Source organism: Rhinolophus ferrumequinum, chromosome 7, assembly GCF_004115265.2.
Source record: "Rhinolophus ferrumequinum isolate MPI-CBG mRhiFer1 chromosome 7, mRhiFer1_v1.p, whole genome shotgun sequence".
Classification (NCBI taxonomy): Eukaryota; Metazoa; Chordata; class Mammalia; order Chiroptera; family Rhinolophidae; genus Rhinolophus; species Rhinolophus ferrumequinum.
Window position 1 is genome coordinate 59,445,265 of NC_046290.1, and position 13,616 is coordinate 59,458,880.

The 13,616-nt window shown below is 35.5% G+C and overlaps 1 protein-coding gene across 1 annotated transcript in view; it reads left to right on the forward strand.

Moving 5' to 3' along the window:
• Nucleotides 1–13,616, forward strand: part of ADGRV1 (adhesion G protein-coupled receptor V1) — a 503,549-nt gene that overhangs the window by 94,186 nt on the left and 395,747 nt on the right. Inside the window, exons 26-32 of the mRNA XM_033111093.1 lie at nucleotides 1,927–2,007; nucleotides 3,411–3,550; nucleotides 5,138–5,747; nucleotides 8,931–9,146; nucleotides 10,597–10,812; nucleotides 11,519–11,763; nucleotides 13,011–13,192. Coding sequence (XP_032966984.1) covers nucleotides 1,927–2,007; nucleotides 3,411–3,550; nucleotides 5,138–5,747; nucleotides 8,931–9,146; nucleotides 10,597–10,812; nucleotides 11,519–11,763; nucleotides 13,011–13,192 — 1,690 coding nt within the window. The remainder of the gene's footprint in view (nucleotides 1–1,926; nucleotides 2,008–3,410; nucleotides 3,551–5,137; nucleotides 5,748–8,930; nucleotides 9,147–10,596; nucleotides 10,813–11,518; nucleotides 11,764–13,010; nucleotides 13,193–13,616) is intronic.

The window sequence follows — 13,616 nt, forward strand, 5'->3', positions numbered from 1 at the left end:
GCATAAGCCATGCACAAGGACAGATTGGGTAGGACAAAAATATTAAGATTATTAAGATTGTCTTTAAGAATGTAATGAGACTTTGGGTTAAGTGTGCCACGTTTCCCCAAGTTTCCCTTCCTTGTGTTCCCAAAGTGCAGGTAAAAGCAAAGGAGGCCAAGCCAGGGAAACGATTAAATGACACCACATGATTAAATGACACCACATGGTTGACTGCATAAAACAGTAAAAATATGCTGGATGACCTGTTTGGTGGGTGGCATGTAATATACCAGGTCTGCTTGTCCACTAGAGACAAGTCCTCAGATATTCAAATCATTATTTTCATGACAGAACTTCATTAATCAAAGGTCACTATAAATTATTTGAAAAGTCAGTCTTTGTAATATTTGTAGCTAAAAATACTTACATAATTGAGAAAATGTTAGTGATCATTACCTAATATTGATTAATAAGGGACATCAAATATTTTTCAGGAATAATGTTTGTGACATTGTGATACTTTTGATTTTGTGCAGAAATATTTTCCCATATCTTTATAATATGCATTGCTGTGTATTCATTGGGCATGAATACTCATTTGGAAACCAGTCTTACAGTTTCTTGCTAAACAGTGGTGGCGGAGAATCCGATTCTCTCCCTGCGAAGTGAGTTGGGATTGGAGATAAAGGCATCTAGACACTGGCCTCTACTCCTTGAGTCATAGCCTTGGATTGCCTAAGAAATGAAATAACTTGTAGAGCTAAATTCTTCTGAGTCAAGGGAACAACTCTTATTCCATACTCTTTTGTCTTTAAAGCTGATTCCATATAAGATGGCCACCTAAATCGATGTTTTATGCTAACCAGAGTACATTGCTGTTGAACTTCACTCCTCTTTCTCACAACTTGTGGATGATGGGGGCAAAGCCATACACTGGATATCCCCTGCAATCCATTTTGCCTCTTAAGTTTCTAAGATGGTTTCGGATTTCGGGTGCCATAACTTTTTTGTCTGGTATATCCCAGTCCTATCAAGGGGAATGGAAGAGCAGAGCAGGTGTTAAACTAGCATGCCAGTCAAGGGTACCAGCAGAAGCTCATTCGTATGGATGTGGCCTTGCTTCTCCTAGCCCTGTTCTTCTCCGTTGCCACCATCACTGCCCTTCCTGTCTTCACTGTTTGCAAACATTTGATACAATAATGGTTGGGGGAATAACATGTATTGGAAGTGAAGGTAAAACCACTTTCTCTTTATGATAGTCCTTATATATTGCCTTATATTTTATGATATTATTTATTATATCTTTACAGCAATTCTATAAAAGGCAATACCTTTTATAGGTGAGAAAAGTGAGGTAGCAAAAGGCTTAGTGACTTGCTGAAAGTTTTGCAGCTGGTTTCTGTCGCAGCCAAGGCTGAAGTGGAGATTTTTAGACTGCTCTCCTAGGGTTCTTTCCATAATGTCAGTTGCAAAAGGGAGATCAAGGCTGAGAATGGTAAATAAGGTGGGAATTTGAATGTATTCCTGGAGATAAATATTAAATGATGGCATTTCCCTAATTTTGAATCGGTTGTTGTGAGTGGTAAGATGACTGTTAGAGGTATATAGGTCTAAGTGTAGGCTTATACACACAAACAAACATTTTTAAAATTTTTAAAATGCTAAAAGCAATTTATATTGCTATAAGTGAACATTTATGATTAAATTGGCAGAAACAATTACAACTTACGTGGAGTATTTCTTGAAGCTATGAATGAAGTTTCTGTAAATTGGTACCTTCACTAATGTTATACCATTGTTGTGTGTGTGTGGAAGAATGCATATCATTGGATTAATATTGCTGCATTTTCCTCACTGCTGGATATGTTTTAAGAGCTCTCAATTTTCTCATTGTGTCACTGTGTGTTCTGTGGGTTGTGTCTCTGTGTGTCTTTCCTTGTAAAGTGACTGAACTCTTTAGAGTTGATGGCAGTGGTAGTGGTGATGGGGACATGGAATTCTTCCTTCCAACTACTCACAAACGTGGTAAGCAGCTGTCCCAAGGCGATTTACTCTTCTGCATTTTATCTTTTCTCTTTAGACACAACAACACTAACCACTTGTTGATACCTACTGTATGCAGGTCTGTTATATATTTTATCTCATTAACCACCACAGCAACGTTCAGAAGTGTTATTTGATCCATGTCATGAAGTATTATTTGTTCCATGTTGTCATCATCCAGCTAGAAAATGATCAAGTCAGAATCAAGTCTTTGCCTCCAACGCTCAGACTCTCCTCTGTGTATTAGCTTACTGCAATGTCCTGATTCCAGTTGTAATAGAAATTTGGCTTGAATATCATTTACAGAAGTGATTGAAAAACATTTTAGATAGCTTTGAATCCCTAAAAAGAGATAAATAGAACATTTATATTTTCATGTTAAATGTATCACTTTGATTTTCTTTACAAAAAGAACCATAAGTCTTTATATGTAGCATTTAATCAAAACAAGTGAGACAAAGAAATTAAGAAGAAAATAAAAAGAAATGGGGAGAAGAAGTTGCCAATTAATGGGAAGGAATACAGAAGAGAGGATGCTGGTTGAAGTAGATTCATGTACAAACATGATTCAACCTTTACCTCAAATATTTTTTTTCGTATTAGGAGAGAATACACAGAATACCTGTTTCTTGAGGGAAATAGGTAATACCTCTTTCTAATCCTCAAATGCTCATTTTTCACAGTGTCAGGTTTTATATTTTAGTGTCAAAACTCGTGGTCCCACCCAACTCATTCCTAATTTCTGTCAATGTGTCATGTAACCTCTATTTAATTACCACTTTTGGGATCGTTCACTTTTTTGTCTGCATCAATTAACACAACACAGGAGTTGAACATACTTCTCAAGAAAAAAAAATTAAATACTTCTTCAGTTACAGGATTAGACTCTTTGGGACCAGGAGGTGTAGATCTATAATGTCATAATATGATGAAAAAATTGTCCTAGAATTAGTGCACATTTGGAAACCAAGAATCTGTTCAATCAGATTGATGAAAATCATAGGGAAACTACTGTTTTATAAAGGTAAGACTCATTTGGCTCATGTTCTTCTGAGGTCAGTAAAGGTCGTGGGAGTCTTTCTTCATATATTCTGTGTGGAAGAATGTTCTCTTTCATAGAGAAGAAAAAGAAAAACAAGTTTTCCTTATTCATCTGCAAATGCTTATGCAGCACTTGTATATCACATTGGTGCCAAAATAGAGAAGGGTCATAAAAGCATGAATATGTTTGGCAACCATTGGTATCTGCCTTTCTTTCTAAAATAAATTAGAAGTACCCAGTGAATGGTACAACTCTTTTCAAAAGGTTGTTCCTTGCCTTTTCCTTGAGTTTGTAAATTACTGATTAACATTTTGTTACTCTTTGTTGGAACTTATTCATGCAGCCAGTCTAGGAGTGGCTTCCCAAATTCTAGTGACAATTGCAGCCTCTGACCATGCTCATGGTGTATTTGAATTCAGCCCTGAGTCACTCGTTGTCAGTGGAACTGAACCAGAAGATGGGTACAGCACCGTTATATTAAATGTGAGTACATTTTTCCCGTCAGTCCTAGACACTTTCTGTTCTTTTAAAACTGTTTTATTGTATTAAGAAAGTGTGCTTTATGTTAATTTTTTCTATATAGATGAAAGGGAATGAACCTAGTGGCATAAACAACACACACTGATAATTGAATATTGATTTGGCATTTGTCTTTAGTTTTGTATTTAATTTTGTATACAAATTTACCTTCTGATTCTGAGGATTCCTGACTCTAAGGAGCGTAATGGAGCTGTTCCACATAGATTTTTGTATTTACATAGGCTGTGGTAACAAATGTATCCAAAATCTCAGTGGTTTAATACAAGAAAGATTTATTTATCACTCATGAATATGTCCCCAGCTTAATCATTAATCACTTAGGGATTGAGGAGTATAGAGACTGCGTCTCAGCAGGTGCTTCTGTATTCATGGGGGCAGGAAATGTGGATCTGGGGAACTGTGTACTGGCTCTCACAGCTTCTTTCTGGAAATGATTCACAGCATTTCCACTTACATATCCTTGGTCAAAGCAAGTCACATGACCATGCTAATGTTATCCAGTGTTATCCAGTGCAATCCTGTCTTATCTCTCTCCTAGAAGGAAAAAAAACCTAAATAAACCATTTGTGAACAGCAATAATAACTCCATGTGTATGGGTCTGTGTGTGTATGTGTGTGTGTGTGTGTGTGTGTGTGTCTACTCTGTGTTGTCCCACTAGGAGTTAAGTAGGATTCTATTGTTAAATTACTCAGAGGAGCGAGAAGCTTGCTCAGCTTCCTCAGACTATATACAAATAATGAAGAAAGATCACTCAAAATATATCTCTTCTGTACTCTTATGGCAGATCTTCAGTAAACCATTGTGGAATAAATTGAGCAACTTTAGCAAGGATGACTAATTGCCCAAGAAAGAAAATGTAAAAGGATTACAGTAAAGGATCAAGTTTTTAAGAATTTCTGGCACAAATTTTACTTTGACCTAACATTTATATTTTATCTATAAATAAAAATTACCATTAGTTGGGACTAATTTGGAGCAGCTTTTTATTCTTAACATGTTATTGACAAAAGGCATTTTATCTTTCTTAGATGTATTTTATATAACCTTGGGTCAAATAGGTTTTTTGGTGAGTTTGTTTTTGATATTATATTGAAGACAAAAGGAAATGTAATTGTTTTAAAAAATGAGTTTTATGGTTAACTTTTCAGGAAAATATTACTCATGTTTCTTACCATGAAGTATATACTATCTTTGCAGTAAGTGTAAAAAATTTTATGGATGTGTGTAAATATAATAAATCTTTAATTACATTTGTTTTATTACTTATATAGATTTTAATTGCAGAAAAGATACAGTTACAAGCTGAAAATGTTCAATCAATCTTTTGTTTCTTGTTTCATGTGACAATTGCTTTTTAAGTAGAACTCTCTGAGGGTTTTCAAAAATGGGTAGTACATTGTCCATGCCCTCAAGAACCTTATATTTTTGAGAAAAGCTTGTATAAAATAAAAATTTAATATCCTCCTATCATTATGTATAAACATCTAAGTCAGTGGTTTTAATACATTATAATATTCAATATTTTATAGATTATGAGAAGTCATGGAGCTCTGTCTCAAGTAACTTTGCTTTGGAGCATAGACTCTGATCCTGATGGTGATCTTGCCTTCACCTCTGGCAACGTCACATTTGAAATTGGGCAAAAAAGTGTCAACATCACAGTGGAAATACTGCCGGACGAAGACCCAGAACTGGATAAGACATTCTCTGTGTCAATCCTCAGTGTCTCCAGTGGCTCTTTGGGATTTCATGCTAATGCCACGTTAATAGTTTTGGCTAGTGATGATCCCTATGGCATCTTCATCTTTTCTGAGAAAAATAGACCTATTGAAGTTGAAGAAAGAACTCAGAACATTACGTTGTCAATAATAAGGTTAAAAGGCCTCATGGGAAAAGTTATAGTCACATATGCAACATTGGATGATATGGAAAAACTGCCTTATTTTCCACCTAATTTAGCCAGAGCAACTCAAGGAAAGGACTATATACCAGCTTCTGGATTCTCTCTTTTCAGAGCCAATCAGAGTGAGGCAACAATAACTATTTCAATTTTGGAAGACGATGAACCAGAAAGGTCAGAGTCTGTGTTTATTGAACTACTCAACTCTACTTTAATAGAGAACGTACAGAATCGCCCAAGTAAGTAGCCATTGTTATTGTTATTGTTATTATTATTAGAAATAAGAATACTAAAACAATAAATTAAGAATTTGGTGTACTAGAAACTTCTATAAAAATAGTGAGCTCTAAATTTGAAAGGATCATCTTACAAAAGTTGATAAGGTAAATGGAAGTGGGACACTTGAAAACATGAAATCATGTTTTAAAGTCTGTTACATTCCCAGATTAAATTTTCAGAAGTGTCGATGTAATCCAGGGTAACTGACCGCTAGTACTATTGTACTGTATATTGTAGCTTCTAAAGCATTCTGGAATCATTTTGGGGATTGCAGGGACAGTACTGGTAGCAAGAGCCTCTCTCATCTTGATCTACTCTGGAAGATTGCTCAACCAGCAGAGGCTCATTGTGTTGGTGAGGAGCATGTGGATATGGCACTTGTACGAATGGAGGGATGACAGGGTTGTGTAGCAGTAAGAAATCCTGTAGATTTGTGGGTCCCTGTGAGAGCTGAGAAGAAGGCACTAGTTAGGGATAAGAAGGAGGAGTGGTCCACTTTGGGCAGAGGATCTGGTACAGCAGCTTCTGCTGGAAAGTAGCACCCACTCCCCCTGGGGTTGGGGCTCAGTGGCTTTGCAGAGAGAGTGGGGTGGTAATGGAGGAGAGCGGGCTTGAGCTTATGGAGCAGAAGGCAGTTATTGTGTTACAGCTTGTTCATTAATTACATCTTTCTAAATGGACATCTTACTTTAGAAAGGTGAGAAGAATCTAGATTTCCTGGAATAAGGGAACAAGTAAAGGAAGAAATTTGTGATATTAATTTAAGGTCAATTTAGTGTCAGGTGTAGGACAATATTTATATGAACATGAACAAAACCTTCTGGAGGAAACTATGATTACATAGTCCAAAGAGTAAGATTCCAAAATCTACGTGTTGACTATATTCTGCCACATCAGTTAAGGTTTCCTGCAAGTCAATTTTTTTACCTTCCTGTATCATCTGGGTGGATATACTGGATAGTGAGCAACATTCTTGTACACAGTGTAGCTAACTGTAGTGCAGGGTGGTAGAAGGAAATTTACTGTATAGGGTGAATGCTAACATTAAATTTTCAGATGACAGTCAAGGATAAAATTCTCACACAAGACTTCATCCCTTATTTTCTTAGCAAAATTTAGAATCAGTTAAATAGTAAATATATTGAAATAAAACCCAATAATTAGTCTTACTAAGTAAGAATTAAATAACAGATGGTTTTCAAGGACCTCGCAGTTTTTTGAGTGAGGTAGAAATAAAACCAGGAGGGAGTATCACGTATAGCAGTAGCTAGGAGTTGTGGGTGCTGGTATCAGATAACTCACGTTCCATTGTATAGTAATAAACTTAGATAAATCTTTTTCAGCCTCAGTTTTCTTATTTATAATACAGAAGTATTATGGGACTTAAACAGGATAATATATGTGAAGATTAATAGTTTGTGGCACATGTAAGCATTCAGTAATATGCACAATTATTTATAAAGTATTTGCAGAATATCAGTGTGCTATGGGTTGGGAAAAACAATTGGCATGTTTTTTATGCTTGATTTGTTTCTGGAACCATGCAGCATAATTGGGGCAATTCAGAATAGGCATAAGCTATATGTAAAATAATCAAAGAACAATTAAGTGCAAATCTGTATGAAATTGACTCAAATTTTCCTAGGCAAAATAAGTGTAGGGCCTGGTAGGGTCTCTGTTACTCTGCCCTGAGTGTAATCATCAACGTGCGGGAGAGCAGTGTGAGAGGATTGCACCTGTACAAGGGCATAGGGCAGTGTGAATAGCTGTGGATAGATGAAGGTTTTATGCCTGGTTTGATGAGAAATTGTGTAAAGGGAGCAAGACATTAGACAAACCCCCTTATAGGGTGCCTCTTGATTGTGTTTACCAGGTACTGGAATAATCCCTTAGGTGACTTCCTCAACATCCTTTTGCTTCTGCTGCCTCATCTGTGAAGTGGGGACGTGTAACTTACCACATACAGATGGAGTGGGAATTAAATGACTTGATATAAGAGAAGTGCTTAGAACAATGCCAGGCAAATACTGCATACTCAGAAAATGTCGTCTGCTGCTACAATTCTCTATGTCACTGTTATTCTTTCCTAATTTAGTTGAATTTAATTATGTTGATTTATACTTTGTAACTTTAACTATGATATAATTTAGCATGGACTGGGCCTAAATCGTTGAAATTAAATGATGTCATTACTTGTATTTAGATTAAATTGACTGAAAATATAAAATTTTATTCATTATCACATACTTCCAAATACCACATTTGTTAGAGATATTCTAAATATGAACTCAAAATTGTTTATTTCTAAAAAGAGTTTTTCGACACTTCATTTGTGTTAAAAATTCACTTTTTAAATTGTTTTGGCAAGGTTGCTGGTTGGAATTGAACCTAGAAAATAAATGAGAGTTTTTGGAGTGTCCTAAGTAGCTTCAACATAAACTTCGCTCTCTCGAAAATGAGTGGAAAGTAGGAAGAGAGCCATAAAAGTACTGTGCATACTCTGTTATGGCAGCGCTAAGGTAGCATTGAGGCTCTTTTTCCAGATGAGGTAGTTGGGTGACTGTTAACTAAGAAGGGGCAGGGAGAAACAGGTATGTGAAGGGGACAGGGAAGCAAGCAAGGAGAGGCGGTAATTTAATTAGAGTATGAGGATTTGCAGCTGGTCTTTGAGAGCAAGTAGCTGAATTACTTTCCTACTCAATTTTGTAACTGAAATGCTGTTTTTTAAAAATGTTATGACATGCTGGTAGCTAATCAGAAGATCATAATTCTGAAGGTTTCATCATTATCTCTTGTAATATTATACAGAGTAATGATTTATTATACTCTAATCGCATTTTGTCTTTTGACAAATTTCCAATACTTACTAAAATATCCCTGTAGATGAACTATTTCTCTGCTAAGGATTCTATAATAAAAATCTCCCTAGAATGTGAAACTATAAGACTTTCTGCTTAATTTATGTTTGTTTCCCCAATGTCTAGTTTAGTTCTGGTACATAGTAATTAATAAATATTTTTTAATATAAGTAATAGAAAGCACCAAGCGATGATCCCGTATAGCTGATGGAATCTTGCTGAGGCTTCTTGACTTTTGGCTAGTTCTTAGAATTTTAATATATTTGAGTTTCTTCTGTTTTTCAGTTGCAAATTCTCCACGCCTTGGGCCTAAGGTAGAAACTATTGCTCATCTAATTATTATTGCCAATGATGATGCATTTGGAACTCTTCAGCTCTCAGCACCAATTGTTCGAGTGGCAGAAAATCATGTTGGACCCATTATCAATGTAACTAGAACAGGAGGAGCATTTGCAGATGTTTCTGTGAAGTTTAAAGCCGTGCCAATAACTGCAATAGCTGGTGAGTAAAGACATCTAAGAAGCAGTGAAGTGTTTTAGAGGGAAATTTTGTCCTTAATTAACAAAGCCACTCAAAGATGTAGTTAGAAAAATCAGCCAGAAAACAATAACACTTTTGCATGTTTTTTAAGTTACAGATCTAGAGCTTTTATCACATATTTGTGATTTTTCTGTAATTCGTGAAAACTGTTGGAAAATTATGTATGAATTTAAAAGCTGTGATTATCAAAACATGCACAAACCAATAAAAAGTAAACTAAGGAAAGCGTTGTAAGACTTTCTCTGTGTGTACCTTTTCGGTATTTTTTAAGGGATTCCTATGTAAATGAAGTGAGGAATGCAGGATAAATGTACAGCTATAGGATTGCAGTGCTTGGCAAATGTGTCTTGACCCATTTATCTTTCTTGTTTATTTATTTATGGAGAACATGGAAGAGGCAGTGGTTACCATTAATTATTTTATGTATAAGCAAAAATTTCGTTGCTAAATGTAAACATTAGGAAACTGCCTTCTTTGATGGTTCAGGTACAGTATCTAAGAGGGAGATTTGCTTAACAGCAATTCAATTAGGATCTTTTTGTCATGCATTCAAAGGAACATGAGTGTGAATGGACGGGGTAACAGGCTTGATTTTTTAAAAAAATAAATCACCTGGATATGATACTTGGAAAGATAGTAAACCAGGTTCACCTAAGTGGTCCCTAAGTGTGTGTGTGTGTATTCGCTCGCGTGCATATGTGCACATATTTAGGGTGGGTAGCCCAGAGGAATGCCTGATTGTGTATAGAGGGACTTACACATTGACAGATAGTGGGGATTGATCATCGTTCTAGGAAACTCGCTCTTGGACTCCATAGGAAGCCTCTTTCCTTTCCCCAAGCACTGTTTGACCAGAAACAAAGCCACCCTGAGCAGTAGTATACAGCAGCATTCTTTAACCCAACTTTGTAGGAAAGTACATAGTTGCCAGCTATAATACTGATGATGCTGACATGATCATAGCTGTGCAACAGTATAATTTATCTCTCCAGTGAGATCAGAATTCCAGTTCTGTTCTTTATTTTAAAACCATTGTACACATTTTTTTCTTTTGTATATAAGGGACTATCTTGTGGTAATGAATGACTAGGTCTGTATCTTCATCTTTATATCTGTGTATCATCTATATCTGTATGGCAAATAGAACAAATTATGTATACATCTTTCTAAAAAATGAAAGAATGAACTTGAGTACGTTTAGGAAGCCTTTTTCATTGTTTTGTCATCTCAAACCCACTTTTTCTAGCAGGACAGGTAAAATCTTGTTTAAGATACATGCAGTAAGTATTCTTAAAAAAGTATTCTGAAGTATATCCATAAAATTTGATTCATCATAGTATTTCCCTAGTATATGGAATGTTTGTTGTCCTACTTTGGAATAAGTCTTAGCATTTGCTTTTTGTCTTTGTAGGTGAAGATTATAGCATAGCTTCATCAGATGTGGTCCTGCTAGAAGGGGAAACCAGTAAAGCTGTGCCAATATATATTATAAATGACATTTACCCTGAGCTAGAAGAATCTTTTCTTGTGCAACTGCTGAATGAAACAACAGGAGGAGCCAAACTAGGGGCATTAACAGAGGCGGTCATTATTATTGAGGCCTCTGATGACCCCTATGGATTATTCGGTAACCAGACTAGTTTGTGTCTCTTTTTCACTTGTCTGTATAGATCATACATTTCATTATTTTTAGAGATGCAGAATTGATTTGATCATGCTTTCTTTTTAACTTCCTGATATGTGCAGTTTCTTTGAAACATTCACTGACAGTGGTTAATAATTATTAAAAAAAGAAATCAACCTCTTAGCATAAATATGGAAGTCAAATTTTTAGGCTTTTAGGTCAGATCTGGCTCCTAGATGTGTTTTGTGAATCTTAGACAATTCTTAAAAAAATTAATTTTTTACAGAAATTTACACAAAGATCTGTATTTCAGGGCTTTCTCGATAAGAAGGAAAATCTGGCAACATTGAGCTCCTTTTCCTGTATAGCATCGGTCATGGGAGCCAAATAGCAACTGTTCCTTTGGACCAGGCTTGAGCTGTACAGTTAGCCCCAGAACTCACTAGACCCACTTAACTCACGACTGGTGGATGCTTGACCCCTGTGGGCGTCTGCGTTTGTGATCTCTGTTTCTATCATAATGAAAAATACTTTGGAAATGTTAGTAGGCCTGATCCATTTGGGTTACAGCATGTTACTCTGATTTTATGGGGTTTAGCTACTTAGATTGTGTAAGGGGGAAAAAACTGACTATAGGATGTCAGTTTGTTAGCTCTATGTTGACTCAGTTTCATTTTGTATTTGAAATTAACTCTGCTCTGCCCTTCAGGTTTTCAGATTACTAAACTTATTGTAGAGGAACCTGAGTTTAACTCAGTGAAGGTAAACCTGCCAATAATTCGAAATTCTGGGACACTCAACAATGTTACTGTTCAGTGGGTTGCCACCATTAATGGACAGCTTGCTACTGGCGACCTGCAAGTTGTCTCAGGTAATGTGACCTTTGCCCCTGGGGAAACCATTCAAACCTTGTTGTTAGAGGTCCTGGCTGACGACGTTCCGGAGATTGAAGAGGTGAGAGGAATGGCTAGTATAGAATGACACTAAATCATACCTTGTTTTATAGTGACTAGAACAGATGGCTGTTATTGTGACATTTATAGAGGATGTCAGATAAATTCTGCAAGGATGTGCAAAATATGGAAGTGTGAAAGTGACCCTTACAGATAACAAAAACAAGAATATTCTAGAAATAGGTCTTATGCACACACCAGTTTACTAGTGGAAGATTTTTTTATTCAATTACATTGTGTTTTTCAAAATTTTGGTTAAATGACTAAACACATATACATCTGTCATAATTTTTGCTACATTGTAACATATAAACTCTTAATTTGTATCCAGTCTCCCTTTTGGCTGGAAGGGGGGCCAATCTTAAATTAGATTTTGATTTTTCACTAGTTCATTCATTTATTCTTCAATAATTTTGAGAATTTACTATGTGACAAATACCATGCTAGATATACCTGCCTGATATTTATTTTTCATGATGATGAACAAGGTGACAAATAAAAATAGCGTCTTAGTGGGAGAGTTGATTCATCACTAACATATATATTGCCTGAAGATTATTTTATGAAATTCGAGTATTATTAAAACCTAGATGTTATAAAATTATATTTAACAACATGTATTCTTTGATGGTATCACATTTTCATAGAAGGGAAGTCTATAAAATTTCACTTGAATGCTAATTGTGTCATTCTTCACCCCTAAAATATTAGATATTAGTTTATACCTATAAGATTTCTCTTTTGTTCTCTCTAAATTTAGGTAGCATTATAATATGATGTATTTTGTTTTAAATCATCTCAGAATTTCCACTTAAGAGAATGTGGAAAAAAAGAGGAATGTGGAAAATAAGGCATAATAGATTAACTATTCATAAAACATTTATGCAATATTTTCCCTAAATAAAAAAGGTATAGGACATGAAAGTTAATTATTGAAGTGGCAAACATAAACCAAACATAAACAGGGGTCTTAAAACTGATTCACAAGATTATGTAACTGAATATTAAGGAACTCAGCCTGTATTTCTTATGTATAATTATGCTCTATTATCAAAAGTTCATCATGGATTATTCTGTTACATGTTGACTTTGCAAACATAATGGGAGGAGTTTCTTTGACTCCATTTATGTTACATTTCATTTTGTTCTTGTACTTGTATGGATATATTTGATTTTTTTTGCCTGCATCATTCTTATTCTAGTTTCACAAATGGGATTCTGTTAAGGAAGTTTTCACTGTATTTTTAGGTTATCCAAGTGCAACTGACTGATGCCTCTGGTGGAGGTACTATTGGGTTAGATCGAGTGGCAAATATTATTATTCCTGCCAATGATAATCCTTATGGTACAGTAGCGTTTGTTCAGTCGGTTTATCGTGTTCAAGAGCCTCTGGAGAGAAGTTCCTGTGCTAACATAACTGTCAGGAGAAGGTATATGAGATGGCTACTTGCATCTGCGGGGGTAATGGGAATTATGGGGTGGCGCAAAAGGATCTCTTGCTCAATAATTTAGGTTTGGTGGTTTTTATATAATGAGCGTTATTATAACTTGGTAAATGGATTATGCCTATTAATATAAAGAGCTCATTACATTTATCATACCTGTTATTAATGAAATGGATTATATATCATTGGGCTTTCTAACTCCAGAAATTTGTTGGTTTCTTCCATGATGCATTTGTGTTAGAACTTAAATATAATTAGCTTCTAAATTAAAGAACATTTAGATGCTGAAGTGGTTAATTTTCAGGTTCTGATTTTTCTGCATTTCTTTTGTGAGACAGCATACAATTCACTGAACTCTCTCAGAAATAGAAAATATGGGGTCTAAGGACCTTGTGGCATGTAATTATAT